At 43.5% G+C, this 18,315-nt stretch overlaps 1 protein-coding gene across 1 annotated transcript in view; it reads left to right on the forward strand.

Moving 5' to 3' along the window:
• The first annotated feature begins 6,351 nt into the window (after positions 1-6,351).
• The window catches only part of LOC104998393 (neuron-specific protein family member 2), a 69,129-nt gene continuing 57,165 nt past the window's right edge, over positions 6,352-18,315 (forward strand). The window contains exon 1 of the mRNA XM_010853524.1: positions 6,352-6,480. Coding sequence (XP_010851826.1) covers positions 6,352-6,480 — 129 coding nt within the window. The remainder of the gene's footprint in view (positions 6,481-18,315) is intronic.

Raw genomic sequence — 18,315 nt, forward strand, 5'->3', positions numbered from 1 at the left:
TGCAATCATCATTCACAGTGATTTTGGAGTCCAAGAAAATAAAATCTGTCACTGTTTCCACTTTTTCCCCTTCCATTTGCCATGAAGTAATGGAACCCAATGCCTTGATCTTTGTTTTTTGAATGTTGAGTTTTAAGCCAACTTTTTCACTCTTCTCTTTCACTTTCATCAAGAGACTCTTTAGTTCCTCTTTGGTTTCTGCCATTAGGGTGGTGTCATCTGCATATCTGAGGTTATTGATATTCCTCCCAGCCATCTTGATTCTAGCTTGTGCTTCATCCAGCCTGGCATTTCACATGATGAGCTCTGCATAGAAGTTAAATAAGCAGGGTGACAATATACAGCCTCGATGTACTCCTTTCCCAATTTTGAACCAGTTTGTTGTTTCGTGTCTGGTTCTGTTGCTTCTAGTTCTGCATACATTTCTCAGGAAGAAGGTAAGGTGGTCTGGTATTCCCATCTCTTTAAGAATTTTCCACAGTTTCTTGTGATTTACACAGTCAAATTCTTTAGCATAGTCAATGAAGCAGATTTTTTTTTTTTAATTCCGTTGCTTTTTCTATGATCCAGCAGATGTTGGAAATTTGACCTGCCTTTTCCAAATCCAGCTTGTACATCTGGAAGTTCACAGTTCATGTACTGCTGAAGCCAAGCTTGAAGGATTTTGAGCATTATCTTGCTATATGTGGAATGAGTGCAGTTGTATGAAAATTTGAACATTTTTCGGCATTGTCCTTCTTTGGGATTGGAATGAAAACTGACCTTTTCTAGTCCTGTGACCACTGCTGAGTTCTCGAAATTTGCTGGCATATTGAGTGCAGCAGTTTAACAGCATTGTCTTTTAGGATTTGAAATAGCTCAACTGGAATTCCATCACCTCCACTAGCTGTTTGTAGTGATATTTCTTAAGGCCCCGTTAATGTTACACTTCAGGATGTCTGGCTCTAGGTGAGTGACCACACCATTGTGGTTATCTGGGTCATTAGGATTGTTTTTATACAGCTTTTCTGTGTATTATTGCCACCTCTTCTTAATATCTTCTGCTTCTGTTAGGTCCATACCATCTCTGTCCTTTATTGTGCCCATCTTTGCATGAAATGTTCCTTTGGTATCTCTAATTATCTCGAAGAGATCTCTAGTCTTTCCCATTCTATTGTTTTCCTGTGTTTGAAAGAGTAAAATACAAACTAGGGTTTGTATTTACAATGTTTGCAATTACATTTTATACAGACAAGAATTCAAATCATGAAACATTAATTATGATTAATAGGTTATTTTACATCTATAAGCAAAACCCATAAGATGTGGCATCAAGGAGAAATATCACAACAGTAATGGAAAATAGAAACACCCCTCTCTCATTTCTTGATAGATAAATAAGTAAAAAACCAATGAGAGTATAGAAGATTTGAATAACTTAAGGAAGAGACTTGACTTAATAGTTATGTATAATAATCTGTATTTATATAGAATATAAAAGCTTCCCTGGTGGCTCAAACAGTAAAGCATCTGCCTGAAATGTGGGAGACCCAGGTCCAATTCCTGGGTTGGGAAGATCCCCTGAAGAAGGAAATGGCAGTCCACTCCAGCACTCCTGCCTGGAAAATCCCATGGACGGAGTAGCCTGATAGGCTACAGTCCATGGGGTCGCAGAGTTGGACACGACTGAGTGACTTTCCACACAGTCCACACATATAGAATATTATTTCTTTCCTTATGCTCAGAGGATTTTAGCTGAAATAGTTCATATTTTAGGCTACAAAGAAAATTTAATACACTCCCCAAAGCAGAAAATATACAGAAAACAGTCTTGGACTACATGCAGTGAAACTAGAAACTAGTCTCAAGAGATATAAATTAGCAACCATGAAAGTCAAGCATTTAAAAAAAATTTTTTTTTCATTTTATGAAACAAAACTCTATTACTGAATGACTTGAGTCAAAGAAGCAAATACTCAGTTATACACTATTTGAAGGAGGATAATAAAAAGCATCACTAATCAGAGATACATTAAAGTAGTAGCATTAATTTCATTCATTATAAAACAGAAAGCAAATCAAAACTAGATATCTGGGGAAGCTCAAAACAGAAAAATGGGACAAAAATAAGGAAGTAAAGAATAAGAAAATAATTTTTAAAAATAAATTGATAGGTTGTAAAACTAAAAAAGCCCTGAAAGCTAATTATAGAAAATGATTATCTAATAATTGAATAATAATAATAAATACTTGTTTTTCACTTATAGGTATTGTTCAATGCAGTGTGTGTGTGTGTGTGTTTAGTTGCTCAGTCATGTCTGACTCTTCGCAACCCCATGGACTGTAGCCCACCAGGCTCCTCTGTCCATGGCGATTCTCCAGGGAAGCATGCTGGAGTGGGTTGCCATGCCCTCCTCCAGGGGATTTTCCCAACCCAGGGATCAAACCCAGGCCTCCCGCATTGCAGGCAGATTCTTTACCATCTGGGCCACCAGGGAAGCCCATATATATAAAGTGAAAGTGAAAATGAAGTCGCTCAGTCGTGTCCGACTTTTTGCGACCCCAAAGACTGTAGCCCTGCAGGCTCCTTGGTGTATGGAATTCTCTAGGCATGAATACTGGAGTGGGTTACTATTTCCTTCTCCAGGGGATCTTCCCGACCCAGGGATCGAACCCGGGTCTCCCACATTGTAGGCAGATGCTTTACCATCTGAGCTACCAAGGAAGGCTTTCTTCATATATATACATACATATGTATATATATAGCAATATATATAGCAATAATTCACAGGGTCATTATACTTATCCAATCCTTATAATGACCCTGTGAATTATTGCTAGTACCCTCAATTTACAATGAGGACATTGAGGCATAGAGAGGTTAGGTAACTTTTACCTAAAATCAGAAATATAGCAAGTGACAGAGCTGAGATTTAATCTCACCTGTCTCTTTTGAGTCAGGTCAGTTTCTCTGTAATCCTTCGACCCTTCAGTAACCAGTTGTCTAAGTGATGTCATCACTAACATTGTTTTTTGAGACAGACCCAGAAGGATGATCTTGGGGGTCCGGGAAGATGTGGTACTGACTTCTTCACTGTTGAACCTAAGTTTCATGACTTTGATCTCATTGGGGTCAAACTTGGGCAGCATGACAGAGGCACCTGGTGTCAGATAAACCCAGATGTGGGAGGAGAGAAGAAAGTTGCACTGTGACCTCCTCTGAGCTGAAAGCCGATAGCCTGACCCAGTACCTCTGTGTTCAATTTCCTGCCTTTTTTTGGGCTACTTGAACTTTTTTTTTTTTTGTATTTCATTTAAACTTATATGTCACATTTTGGACTTCACCTTTTGGTATGTTTTGGTTATGCTAGGGGTTACAATAAGCATAATTAAATTTTTATAGTTTAATTGGAATCAGTACTTTACCACTTCAAGTGGAATACAGAAATAATACCATCAGATTGGCCCCTTTACCCTTCACTTACTGTCTTATATACTACATCTACATATACATACTTGGAGAACCTCATGACAGAATGTCATTATTTTTGTTGTCAATTGTCAAACATCTTTTCCAGGGCTCTACAAGAGAATAATTGTCCATTATATTAAATATCCCTCATATCATTCTCCAACAAAGGGCTTCTCTACATCACTCCAGACCCTCATTTCTTTCTGCACCCTCTCTCCTGGCCTCAAATATCAAGAATCCTGGATTTTACACGAGGCAGGCCCTTATCCTGGACCTTACTAAACTCTCAGGTCCTGTGGTTTTCTGCTTGTGACTCTGTCGTAAGCTGTGTTAAGGGGACTTCCCTTTTCCTTTGGAGGCAGCAGTAACAGGATCAAGTGCAAGTGTTCACAGTTGCTTCCATTAGGTTGCCCTTAGTGCCTGCACCTGAAAATCACCCAGGTCTTTGGAAAAGCAGGGAAGGGAGGGCTCACATTTATTGGAATACCTCCCTCTTATATGTATGCATTCTTCTATTAATAGAAGTGTCCTATTCAGCTCTGATGCAATATAGCCTCTATTGTCTCATAAACATCTCTTTTTCTATACACAAACACACACTCACACACACACATATACACACACCCACTTCATTCCTAAACAGTACAGGTAATATATGTGTCTTCTCCTGGCATTTTAACTAGGAGAGTGTATGCTATGCTCCATATGTGAACACCAGCCAAGGTGACCAAATAATTTATCGTGCAAGCTGGGATACTTTTGACAGTGAAAGAGGATGCTATTACTTATACCGAGACCTTATGAAGTACATCATAAACAGCATTGCAGCTGGGAATGAATGGCCAGTGGTGATGTGGATACGTCTGGGAGGAACTAGTGGAAACAGTCTTGACCTCAGAGGATTGAAAGGGCATGTAAGAGCAATCTCCAGGGATGAAACAGTTCAACCATTCAGAACCCTGTCCCTGAGCTAAAAGGGGCTTCCTTGAGTGCAATATCTTCTCATATTCACAACCGCTTGGCAAGGGAGATGTTATTATACCCATATCAGAGATAAAGAAGGCTTGGAGAGGGAATTCAAAATGTCCCCACAGCCGGAACTGCATAGTACTGACTCCAGCACTTTGCCCTCTCTGATTCCAGACACCAACCTAGAATCTCTGTAACGTGGACTGCATACAAATTTTGACAACAGTGGATCAGGGTTCAGATACCTGCTGCTCTGCTAGCTCTGTGACCTTAGCTGACCTGCATGGTCACAGCATTGTGAGAAAAGGTGCTTATGTTTATGCACTGCTAGTCATGCACCTTGCTCTGAGCTAAATGCTTTCTGCAAGTTATCACATTCACACTTCACTCTAACCCCATCATGTAGGCACTATTAGAAATCACAATTTGCAAATGAAAGAAATAGTCTGAAATAACCTGGAAAAGGGCCCAAGGCATGGTAGATAATAAATATTAGTTCTTCTTTCCATACACAGGTCAGAGCACGGTGTTAAGTCCTGAACAATTTTGTGTTTCATAATATTGTCCTGGAAAATCTTCGGAGTGGTCCCTTTTCCTAATGAATATGCAGCCTCCTCCAGTTTTTCTAAAGGCTTAAGGGTTGCTTGTATAATAGTACAGTGCCTGTTAATTTCTTTCTTTTTTTTTAATGGCCAGAATCCCTCCCACTTTCTTGAAACCATTTTGTCCCATGCTGTGGTTGTGGCCATGCATGAGAAACAGCAGGTGGTGCCAGATGACAGATGGTGTGGGAGCCCGTTTCCCGGTGGGAGGGGGCGCGAGCGAGCGAGCGAGCAAGCGGCAGACAGCTGCCAGGAGCCCGCTCGCTGGCGCCTCGCTCTCAGAAGCTCCCCATCCAGACGCACGCAAGGCGCTGTCCTTTCAGCACCACAAGCTCCGGCTGAGGAGGCAGGACTCCTGGCCGCCCTCCTCCTCTTCAAACTGGTTTGAATCTGCTCTGACCCCCAGAGTGCTGCACAGTAAGTAGGCATTTGTTTTTGCTATAACCACTCCCCAGTATCCTCCAACCCTTGCCCATCCCTTTCACCCCCACAACAACCCTATTTTGTCTAATAACGTTCCAATCAGCAGGATTGACAAGAAAAATTCAGTTGTGCTGGGCTTCTGGGGGTGGGGAGAGAACACCGTTTGACTTCCAAGGGAGCTGGAAAGAAATAAATGTGATTTGTTTATTTAGTTGGCAATCTTGCAATATGGGGGTTGCTAACTTTCCGTGGAAACAAACAAAAAATGGCCCTTTGCTATTGAGGAAATGGAGGCATTCCATGGCTGAATAACAGGATCAGGTTCAAGACAGTCCTTTTTTGTTTTAAGAAATTGTATCTCCTGTACAACCTACATATTGTGTAAAAGGGTATACTACACATAGAGGCATTAAATGTGTTTATTGTATTTTAGGGAGATTAATGGGGGGAAAACACAATATAATAAAATAGCTATCAAGATGGTAAGGTGAAATTTATCATACTGCAGGATGACCCAGAATAATAGGATTTATTTTTTTCACTAAGAATTAGCTTTCCACTGAGATTATGTGATTATGATAGCTCTGGTGTCTTGGCTATATTTTTAAGGTTGTATATTTTGTGTATAAGACTGGGATTTTCCTTGAGTTTCTCAAATTTGAAAGCTGGTAAGTGCCATAGGCAGGTGGCATTTCTTGATGATTAAAGAAGTTTTCCTGGATAATAGGGATCATGTCAGGAAATCTAGCGGAAGACCGATGACTGATGTCTACACTGAAGCCGCCAGAGTGGAGCTGTTGAGGGCAGTGCTGTCTTCTCTGTCGTCAGCCCTCTCTTTCCTGCCTCTCTCCCCACTGTAACTAGAATTCTACTGCTTGTCTTAGGTCTGGGAAGAAAGGCGTCAGAATGGTGAAGCTGAACAGTAACCCCAGCGAGAAGGGAGCCAAACCACCGTCGGTTGAGGACGGCTTCCAGACCGTCCCTCTCATCACTCCCCTGGAGGTTAATCACTTACAGCTGCCTGCTCCGGAAAAGGTAAAGCAGGTGCCCCGGTCCTCGTCAGCAGCCCCTGTGCTCCCCCATCTCAGGAAATAAAGCAGCAAGAAAATCCCACCTCCCTCAAACCCTTTCATTCCCTTACCAGCCAAATACGTTCCGTTTCTTGTAAAATGTAGTTATTCCTTCTAGAGACATGACACCTCTTGTGTTGTTTCAGATTTATGGTAAGTGCTTATTCATGTTTTTGTTCACATATGTAGGCAAAAACATTAATCTTTCTTTTAAAAAGTTTTATCACAGTGGATGAATACTAATAAGCTTCTAGATTTGAAGAAAAAGAAAATGGTCTTGATTATTTGAGGAAGGTCTTTTAAAAATTGAGTGCTACAAATCGGAGGACAGAGAATTGGAGTCAGTCCAATAAGCATTTAGTTTGCATCTGCTAAAGCCATGTTCCTACCCTGGAAGTTGGTTATAAAAACACACATTACAAAATCCCTCATCAATATAAGACTTAATATAAAGCATCATGGTAAATGCAATGCCTGAGCGTTACAAAGATTGTGAGATCACTGGGGTGGAAACAGCTAAATTCTGTTGTGGCAGAGAGGGAACTGGGAGGACAGGTTAGGTCAGCTGCAGAGGGGAACATTTGAAATTGGTTTTTAAAGGTGAGTAAAATCCTCCCAGGTAGGCCATTGGAGGGAAAGGCATCTAAGGCAAAGGGCACAAATGTGCAAAGCATGGAGAGCTTTTGGAAAATAGCATGACTGGAATAGAGTGTTTTTTGGGGAGGCGTGGCTGGAAATGAGTGACTGGCTGATGGCACATCTCCTGACATGGGAGTAGTCCATGAAGAATGGAGGTGAGCATTTATACAAAAGTGGGGGAGTTATCCTATGAGCACAGGTGGGAGAAGTGATATTAAGATCCCTCTGAGAGAACTTGGGGTTTTATAATGTGAGCTTTTGCATGCCATAAGAGATAGATTAGGAGGCAAATGATGAAGTTCCCTAGCTGAAGAGTGAACAATGGATCATTCCATTTGTTTGATTTTCTCATTGGCATCTCCAGGAGGGCATTGTGTGTCTTAACCAATTGGCTGTATCCAATGAACAGAAGAGAAGTCAAAGCTAGATAAAGGGCCTGGCTGATTGGCTGAGGGTTGAGTCATCTGTTTTGAAAGTGCAGAGGTTGTCAATATGAAAATATGCATAGGGGTTCCAGAAATAAAGAATCACTGAGCCATCCTGAGAAACTGATAAGGCCCTTTGAAAATAAAATTTGCTAACAGGCAGTTAACACTGTTACTGTGAAGGAGTAATATGAATTGGGTATTGGTTACCTGTATAGCAGAGGTTCTCAGTTTGTGACTGTATATTAGAGTTAACTGGGGAACCTTGGAAAATCTTGATACCTAGGCCACACCCCAGAACAATTGTATCAGAATCTCGGGGGGGTGAGACCCAAGCATCACTATTAATTAAACCTTCCCAGGTAGACTCCTGTGTGCCGCCAAAATTGAGAACCACTGTGCTAGATGCACATTACCGGGGGGTTATACATCCATCCACGGTTTGCAGGCAAAAGGTGGAGGAGGATCAGAGAAATTTGGTGATTTATCCAAACTCACAGAGGAGTAAGTGGCAATGCTGGAATTTGATCACAGATTTAGTGGAAACTGAGGACAAGCAGAGGGGATATTCACTCAAAGTTTTGCGAAGTTTTAGGAAGAATCTTTCCCCTGTAGTCTCAAGAATCTTTACGTCCCTGAGAGGCATGCAAGGAAAAGGGACTGGTGAGGTTACCTCTCCCCTTAACTCTACACACACCTGCGGGCCATCCAGAGACATCATGGTCTCTGTCACCCCTTCCTCCCCACCCCATTTCCCACCTCCAAGGACTGCTTTCTCTCCTTGAGACAGGAAATGTGCCTGATAACAACTAAGCCAGTCCAGATGTGCCAAAAAACTGTCCCAAAGCCTGAAGATAAGTACACTGTGGACTTGCAGGCATGGAAAGGGAAATCAGTGCATCCTGAAGGGTGAAAATCCTTGAGTGGACACATCCCCAGGGGCACCTCACAGACTTTGGCAGGTGTCCTTAACAGAGCCTTCATACCAGGTGGACCTCAGTGTCCTCTGTGAAGTGAGGAGGATCACACCTACTTCGTTAATAGTCGGAGCAGTGTTATATTTGGCCATATGTATACAGTGACTGGCACAAAACTAGCCACAAGAGATAATAATTATCATTTTCATTTGCTACTTTTGCTAGATTTTAAGTCAGAAGTACACACGTACACACAAACACAGAATTTTCTTTCATCTTTTCAGTAGTTAATAGGATCTAATAAAGGAGTTGCTTCTTTAATCCAGTTTTTAAAGATGATGAAACTCAGGCATGGTGGTAAAGTCACTTCCCAAATCCGAGAGTTGGTAAGCCTCCTGGAGGATCCAGAGCCCAGGCAGTGCTGTTCTAGAAACTTCCACCTCAGCAGGAATAGGGGGCCAGCTGGCTCAGCCTCAGCCTCCTCGTGGGTAGAGGGAGCACTCAACCTTACAGGGCTTTAGAGAAGGTGAAGCGAGCTCTGACACATTTGTCAGCTCTCTCATTGGGTCCAGCCAGATGGTGAGGGTTTAAAGCTAAAAAGTTATCAGAAAGGTGTATATTAGACCCCAATATCACGAGTTTTCTTCCTGAAAATGTAAAATACAGAGTGTGCTTTGGCATGTAATACTGACAATTATTTCTAGACTTGTCCACTGAGTACTCTTAGTATGGGATGTGAGCTTCTGGGGGAAAGGTTTTGGAGGCTAAGTGGAGAGGAGGAGTATGTCTGAAGCCTTTGCTCTGGGCCAGAAATGGGCCATGCAGGGCATCCACAGCTATGGTTTCAGTTAATCTTCCCAGCAACCCTATGAGGTGGGTGTTAGTGCACCCATTTCACTGGTGGGGAAACTGAGGCTTGGATCAATAGACTTGCCCAAGCTTCACAGAGAGAGTGGAAGAGCTGAGTTTGGAAGCCCAGTGCCCCTGATACCTCGGTTTCCCCTTCTGCACCTTGCTGCCTTCAATAACGAGAAACTTCCCACCCCAGGCAGTGCTTCCTCAGACTCTACATCCCTTCATCCCTGGCCGAGGCTCCTTGTTGTGCTCTCTTGGGCCTGCAGGTGACGCCTGGGCCATCCTAGAAAGAGAGCATCACAGCCTCCAGTGCTCCCTCCCTCCCCAGTGCTGGAGAAGCTGTGCCTACCTTAGGAGAGGAGGCCTCATGCCTGTTTCCCCACCTCTTCTATCACTCTGATCAGTCCTCCACACCACACCTGTGGTAGTGCCCCCAGAGCTGTGATCAGTCCTTCTCCCTTGGAAAGCATTTCTAGTGCTCCCCACAGGGTACAGTCCTCCCCGCAGGATACAGTCCTCCCTGCAGGGTACAGTCCTCAAATCCTGACCTTGACACTCCAGGTCCTCCATCACCTGCCCCACTGGCTTCCATTCCTACCACTTCTCACTTTGTCCCTTAAACACCAGCATGGCAGAGCTACCTTGAGCCATTGATCTCAACCAGGGGGTGACTCCCCTCCCTGCTAGAGGGACATTTGGCTGTGTCTGGAGACACTTTTTGGTTGTGACAATAAGGGGTGGGGTGGTTTGGGCCAGGAATGCTGGTAAATGCCCTACAATGCACAAAATGCCACCCCTGAAGAACTGTCCTGCCCAAAATGTCTACAGTGCTGAGGTTGAAAAACCAGCCCTGGAATTTTCCATACTCTCCAGGGTGTTTCTTGCTCCCTCCTCCTTGCCCACGCCATTCCTTCTGCCCAGAATGCCCTGCTTGTCCCTTGTCCTGTCTGATAAGCCAGTGCTCATGGTAGCTTGAAACCCAGTTCAGATGGCAGCTCTCCTGGACACCCTCCCAGGCCACTCATAATTATAGCTAAGGTTACACTTACTATGCTGGGAGGAACTCACTCATTCTTTCATTCACTCATCCAGCATTTCTATGGGGCACCTTCTATGTGCTGGGCGCTACGTTAGGCTATACATACACAGCCAGGAAAAGTCAGGCATGGTCAATACTTTCATGGAGCTTCTAGTCCCAGTGGGAAAGAGGGTCTTCAAACAGGCCAGCACACAAATAGAAGTTCAGAGATGCAACTTGCAAGAAGGGCTATTAAGGAAAGAGTAAGGTGCTAGATTGTAAACGCTAAGACTTAAGAGGGCTTAATTATGGTGGAACAGTGGTCAGGGAAGGTCCTTCTGAAGAAGCATCCCTGGCTGAGAGCTGGAGGGTGGTGGGAGTGGTGAGGGGGGTAGAGGCAGAGGGGTAAGCATATGGACAAGCCCCGAGAGGAGAAGGACAGTCCGGAGGTCGAGTTGCCTGGTGCGTGAGTGGGGTCGACATGGCACGCGAGGTGCCGAGAGGAGGAGGAGGACAGTCAGGAGGTCGAGCTGCCGGGTGCGTGAGTGGGGTCGACGTGGCACGCGAGGTGCACCGGACGCCAGTTCACATGGTATGTTTTCGGAAGGGGTTTAAAGAAGTCGAGTAACAGAATCAGATTTCTATTTTAGGAAGATTACTCTGGCTGCTGTGGGCTACCCAATGGCCTGGTCTCTTCTTCCCCCTTTCTTCCAATCCATCTTCCAAACGAGGCAGCACCAGAGAAATTTCCCCCAAATAGAGGCTACTGGGTTTCTGGCTGCACCCTCCCCTCCATGAGTCGGGGAAGAGAAGAGTGGCGGGCAGGAGATCAACTAGAAAGTCTCTGCTGTGTTTGTGATCGGCACAGAAATGGGGAGATGGACGGATTGATTATGGCAGTGCTGGGTCAGCCCTAAGGAGCTTTTCCCACTAGGCCTGAGGGTCCTGGCTCTGTCTCATCTTTGTAGCCTTGGTTCTGGCATATGGTGGGAAATCGGAAATGATGGCTGAATGAGACCCCTGGCCCCTTGCCTAGTGTAAAGGTAGGCTTAGCTAATCCATTTAAATCTATGCAGTTTGGTAGCTCCCTCCAGGCCATGGGAGCAAGCTCTTGAGAAGTTGGGACATCAGTCTGTAGATACCAAACTCCAGGATGTGCCTTTGGTTTATTTAAGTGACCACGATAACCCAGATAACTGCACAATTCCTCTATGAGGTCATGACCACTATGTCCATATGAAAACAGGCTCAGAGAAGTAAAATACTATCCTAGGACACACCAAAAGAAAACGGTGCAACCAAGATCTGCACCCAGGAGTCTGGGAAATGCCAGCTAAAGGATGGTTATTCCCCTGAAAGCAAGCCAGATAGGCACAATGCTCCTTGGCAAAGGCCCAGATGAATCATGTATTCAGCAAAGCCAGCTGTGAGGCTCTAGGCAGTTTGTTCCTTTCCTTTCTCCTGATTACTAAATCTTTACACGTCCCACAGGAGGCTGGCTCACCTGCCTGTGGGAGGAAAGGAATGCAGGCCTTAAAAGATCAGTTATTAATGTTTGGCACGCTTCACATTTTGTGTGGTAGACCACGTGTGCTCTGTTGTCCTAGAGACTTTATGCAAACCTCAGCTGAACTATTCATGTACTGTGTGGCTTTAGGCATGTTGCTTGGTGTCTCTGGGCCCTTTTGTTTCTTTCTGTGAAATGAGCATAATCGCTACCTAACAGGGTTACTGTGAGGAAACAAGTCAAAATTGTCTAATGACTCAAACATGGGGCTCATTGACAGTTTCCTTCCTCTCCTTGGATATTCAGACTGTGTCTCCCCAAAGTGACATTTCTGGAGGATGACTATAAAAGTAAAACTTGCTGAGAAGGATGGGGTTTCAATGGTGGAGGTTCAGGGTTCGATGGGGCAGATCTGGAAAGAAAGGAGCAAAGGAGACACTGCTCCTGTCACTGAGTCCTGCATGCCTTCTTGGTCTTTGTCGTGGCTTCACCAGAGGATTTATTTTTCTCCCTGATATACAGGATCAGAGAACCAGCAGCCTTTCCCTGGGAAGCAGAAAATGCACATCCCTGCAGATTCCAGGCTGATAGAGCCCCCTTGTTCTGCTCTTCAGGGGCTCACAAGAGGCAGACTGTGCATCACCCCAAATTGGGGCAAAGGCTCTGACTAGGTGATTCCAACAAACAGACAGAAAGTGACCAATAAGCAGGTTGAAAATTCTCTATAATTTAAAACATAATAATTTTAAATGGAACATAACATTTTACATATCTGATTGGCAAAAAAAAATAAATAAATAAAGTGATAATGCCTGGTGTTGCTAATGCTAGGGGAAAGCAGATCTTGTTGCACTCCGGTTGGTTATATAATTTGATGCAGTGGTTTTTAGAGGATATTTGGACATTGCTTATAAATTAGAACTGTATATCCCATTTGATTGCTATGTTGCTACTGGCAGCAGAAATTTATCCTATGGATATATTTTTCAAATCTGCAAAGCCATATATGTATGTGGAGATTGGAGTGGTTAAACAAATGTTCTATGAGATTGAAGTGGTTAAATAAACCATAGTGCATGGATGTGGAAAAGTAAGCGATTGTTATAAGGATGAGACAGATTTGCTTGTGTTTGTGCTAATGTGGAAAAAGCAACAGACACATTGTTCCTTTAAAACAACTTTGAAGAATGTGTCATGGAGCCCCATTTGTGGAAATATGGGTGTATGTTTCATTCTTATAACTCATAAAACAGTCTTGAAAAGACACACAAAAAACCATCGAATGGTTAGGGACTATGGATGGGGTGGTTGGGGCCCATTTGAAGACTGTATGTATGTATATATATATATAATTCTACAAGTTTCATACTTATTTTCTTTACCATGAGGATATATCAAATTTTATGTATTTTTTAATAAATCACTTCCATTTCACAGATGGTGAAGCAATCTCGGAGAGCTGAAGTGCCTTACTTGCTTATGTTCATGCACAGAGAGACAGCGAGCTAGTGAGCCAGTGCCCCTGCAAGCAAAGGGTGGCCTAAACAGAGACACACGCATTGTAACAATGCAGTTGGAATTCGAATCCTAATTCTACCACCTACTTGCTGTGTGACCCTGGGCAAGTTTACTAATTAACTCTGCCCCTCTGTTTTCTTGTTAAATTGAGGACCATAGTATCTTCCTTTAAGAAGTGTTTAAAGGGTCAAATGAGAAAATGCATGTCAAATGTCTATCACAATACCTGGCACAGGGTAGGTGCTTAACGCAAGGTTGTTGTTACAATTGGTGTTACAATCATCATCATCAATTCAGTCCCATAGTCAGGATCATTTTTCCTGGAGTGCCCAGGGGTGCAAGAAGGGTTGAACAGTGAGGGGGGCTGAGCTTCTGCCCTGTAGAGGATGGGTCTGGATGGCTGTAGAGACTCCAGCCCAGGCAACTAGCCTCTGCTCAGAGCAGGAGTTGGCAGTCCCTGTAGGACCAATGAAGAGTCCCTCATCTTCCCCAGCTATATGCCTTGTCACAGTTGAAGAGTCATAGACTTACTGGGCTAGCCCATCCATATGTGGCCTTCCAGGCCAATATTCAATTCTACCCTGAGAAGTCAAAGGCCCAGCAAGGAAAAGAGATTTGAGCCCACAGACAGAGCCCTGGACTGGGAGGCAGCAGGTCCATACTGCAGTCTTTGCTGTGTGACCTGCAGCAAATCCCTCCCCCTTTCTGGGCTCCCATGTTCCCATCTGTGGATCGGTGGGATTGGACAATACTACCACTAATGTTCTTTGAACACTGATATCTTACTTGTGTTCTGGGCCTAGTACCAAACTTCAAGGGCCCAGGGAGAGACTCAGACCCAAAGAGATGGAGTGTGAGTTGAGGAGTGAGGTGGTAAATGGGAGAAGGTTCCCAGCTCTGTACCCAGGCCCCATTGGGGTAGCTTCACCTTGTCTCTTTGGTGCAGGGTTCACTCATTAGGGCATTCATTCAATAGCATTTATAGAGCATCAGGTGCCACAGGATCAGAGTTTGAGTGCTATGATTTTTGAATGATGGCCTTACTAGTGGCAATTGATTTGAGCCAGAAGCCCAGGCTCAAGCCTTGAGTCAGCCCATTAGTGGTTATGTGAGGTTGTGCCGTCATTTCTGCTCCCCGAGACTCTGGCTCTTGTAAAATGGGGGTACTCTCTCCTTCCTCAAAGTGATTGAAAGGATTGTCTGAGATACAGGATGTAAAGCTTTTGGTACAGTGCCAGGCACATAGCAGGTACCTTAAAAATTATAGAAAAGAGCATCATGTTCTTCAGTTTGAATACCAGCTCAACCACTTACCTGTCATTTGATCATAGGCAAGTGACGGAAGTCTCTGAGGCTAAATTTCCTCATCTGAAAGATGGGCATAATAATGATCTTAAAGGAGAGACGTGAAGGTCAGAGAGAATCTATAAGCGGGGGAGTGGGTGTGAGACTTTATGAGTACACATGAGTAGCACTGTGTCTGGCACACAGGAGGTGCTCAGAGGCAGGTTCATTGTCCTGCTCTAACTTCTCTCTTTGCTGCAAGAATGAGCTGAAAGTACAGCTTAGATCTATTTCTGGCCTGTGCCAGTCCAGCTCATAAAAATACAATTATGCTCCTTGTCAGCACTTCTGCACTTTTATTTATTGTTCCTGCCAATCCTGGGGCCTCTTCATGTGGGAACCTCTTCACTATTGATAATCCTGGGAAGTAGTATTTTAAATTTTTATGATCTGTACTTTGCGCCATCTGAACCACCATATATTATCTGGCCTTGCCAGCGAAGGGGGAATATATCCAGACAAGGGGTCCTTTTGGGATGAATAATTTATCCCATTTTCACAATGCCAATTATGTTAAATTATGTTCTTCATATCAACTGCCAACAGAACAATAGGGACTGATGTATTGATATGAGAAGAAAACAAATTTATTTCTTTGCCTAAATTCAAAACGATATTTGAAAACCAGGAATTTCATTCTTCCAAGTATCTATAAAACCCTACTTTTAATAAAAACAAGTAGAAAGAATTTTTCCTCCCTCCTCCCCACTTTTTCATTACATTTCAGTTATTAATCAAGCAGCTCAGAGCTCCATTTTGCTCCATTTTGCTCCATTTTTTTTTCAACTGCAGAAAATAGAACCTTTTTACCAAATTTGTTTTCTCTCTTCTCTTTTTCTTTGCATAAGCAAGCTGATTCCTCCAAGGTACAATTAATAATGATTGGCTAACATTTCTTATGCTTTCTCCTTCATAGTACTAAAAAAAGTCACTGTTACTATGTCTCCTTTTATAGAAAGGATCTGTTCTGGCGGCAGTCCACAGGAACAGCACACCATGCTTCATCACATGCCCAATAGCTGGTTGGTTCCAGTAACTGTAGGGCTGTTTTTTCTTGCTCTCTGCATCTCTCCAGTGTATCTCCATTGTGCCAGAGGCTTCTCCTCTAATTGTAATGCCTGCCTGGAAAGCCATTCTCTGGTTTATAAACCTTCCTTAGCTCCTCACTGCTCTCGAGTTCATCTTTAATATGTGAGGCAAGGCATGCAGAGCCTCGGCTTACCCCTCACTTCACCCGCTCTGTTCCCAGTCCACTGATTTGGGAGAATGGCATTGAAACATGTATAATATCATATAAGAAATGAATTGCCAGTCCAGGTTTGATGCAGGATACAGGATGCTTGGGGCTGGTGCACTGGGATGACCCAGAGGGATGGTATGGGGAGGGAGGTGGAAGGGGGGTTCAGGATGGGGAACATGTGTACACCCGTGGCGGATTCATGTTGATGTATGGCAAAACCAATACAATACTGTAAAGTAATTAACCTCCAATTAAATAAATTCATATTAAAAAAAAACTACGTCTTTGTGGTCCTCCCAGGTCCAGCCTCCTGGATGTCTTCTGAATGTTTGCTGGCTGATGCTCTCTTAGTCTAGAAAGCTCTTTTTATTTGGATTTTGGGAGGCAAGGATGGAAGCAAGGAAGATGGTCGGAGCAAATGTTCGTGGAGAGAGGATGGTGCTCTGGACTAGGGAAGTATAACTGGACAAATGGGTTTATTTGAGAGAAAGTTTTGAGGAAGCGGAGACTAGTGGTGGTGGGATGGATCTGGAGACTGAAGGGAAGGGAGGGATCATGAGGGAGTCCTGTGTATGACTTGACATAACCGTGGCTTATCATGCTGCTATTTTTCTTAGCTAGGGATTACACAAGGAAGAGAATGTCAAGGGCAAGATGGCTGGGGAAGGTGAGTCAGGGAACCCAAGAGCTTTGCTGTGGACACGATAAATTCAGGTGTGTGTGTCCAAGGGCAAACATCCAGTAGGGTAATCTGAATGCTGAATAGGGTCTGAACTGGAGGTGTAAATCTGAGACTTAGGAGAATAAAGATGGAGCTTGAAGTGATAGGAGTAAGAACCTTCAGAAGGAATTTGTAGGAAAGAAGTATCCCATGACCTAACCCTGAGAGATTCTAATGCTGAGAGGTTAAGCAGAGTGGGTGAGACTTGAGGAGGAAACTGAGGAGGGATGGTCAGTGAGCAGGAAGAGGACCATGGTCCTGGGAGGAGGACCTTTATGGAGGAGTGAGTGAGCAAGCCTGTCAAATATAACTGAGAGGTTGAAAAAGACCAGTCCAGAGGACTGCCCATTTGTTCCAGGCAAACAGGCAAAGACCTGCTTTTGATGTGGAGAAGGGGTTCTAATAAGCTAATATTTCCTTGGGGCAAAGGTAAAATATTAGCTGGGCTGCTTTTTGAGAAAGTATGGCTTAGCTAAAGGGAGGAGCAGATGACTGAGGATGGGCATGGGGTCAGGGGCCCCCTTGTCTGTTGGCCTAGTTTGAACCTGGCGGTTTGGGAAGTATTCTGAAGCCAAAAGAAGTGTTTTCATTAGAAACTCATTCAGAGCATAAGCAACATCGCTTAGGTGTTCAGGGCAAAGCAGGACGTGGAGGGCTATGACCCTGACTCTACTAAACTCAGCATCCCTCCTATTATTGTAAATGGTAGTTGGGATACTATATATATATATATATAGTATTATATATGTATATACTATATATATATACATATATAGTATATATATATCTGTTTTGATCATATAATGGAGAAGGCAGTGGCACCCACTCCAGTACTCTTGCCTGGAAAGTCTCATGGACAGAGGAGCCTGGTAGGCTGCAGTCCATGGGATGGCTAAGAGTCGGGCACGACTGACTGACTTCACTTTCACTTTTCACTTTCATGCATTGGAGAAGGAAATGACAACCCACTCCAGTGTTCTTGCCTGAAGAATCCCAGGGACAGGGGAGCCTGGTAGGCTTCCGTCTATGGGGTCGCATAGAGTCGGACATGACTGAAGCGACTTAGAAGCAGTAGAAGATCATATAAAAATTATTTCATTTATGTTGAACTTGATATAAATGAAATCACGCAGGATATAAAAAACTGTTTTGCATCATATTCCTTCAGTTCAATGTAATGCCTGTGAGATTCACCCATGTGTATAGCATTGCTGTTTAACATTCCATCTTATGAGTAAACCACAATTTATCCATTCTCCTGTTAATAGACATTTGAGTTGTTCTCAGTTTGGGCTATCATGAAAAAAAGTGGTTGTGAACATTTTTGTATGTATCTTTGGGTGGATCCATCATATTCTGAGGTGATTTTTTTTTTTTTTTTTTGCTGGTGCCAAGAATCTATTGCTTTTGTTATGATTTTAGTACATGGCTATCTTACTAAATTCTAATAGCTTTTCAGTTCATTTTTCTTGGAACACACTTGTATCAGATAGAAAGCTTTTCACACCAAATATCAGAAAACCCAGCATAAATTGGATTAAGGCCCAAAGAGTAAGATTTGACTCCTCCACCCCTGCCCCATGACTGCAGGGTTCAGTGTGGGTCTGGTTTCAGGC

This window comes from Bison bison, unplaced genomic scaffold, assembly GCF_000754665.1.
Source record: "Bison bison bison isolate TAMUID 2011002044 unplaced genomic scaffold, Bison_UMD1.0 scf7180017864329, whole genome shotgun sequence".
Lineage (NCBI taxonomy): Eukaryota > Metazoa > Chordata > Mammalia > Artiodactyla > Bovidae > Bison > Bison bison.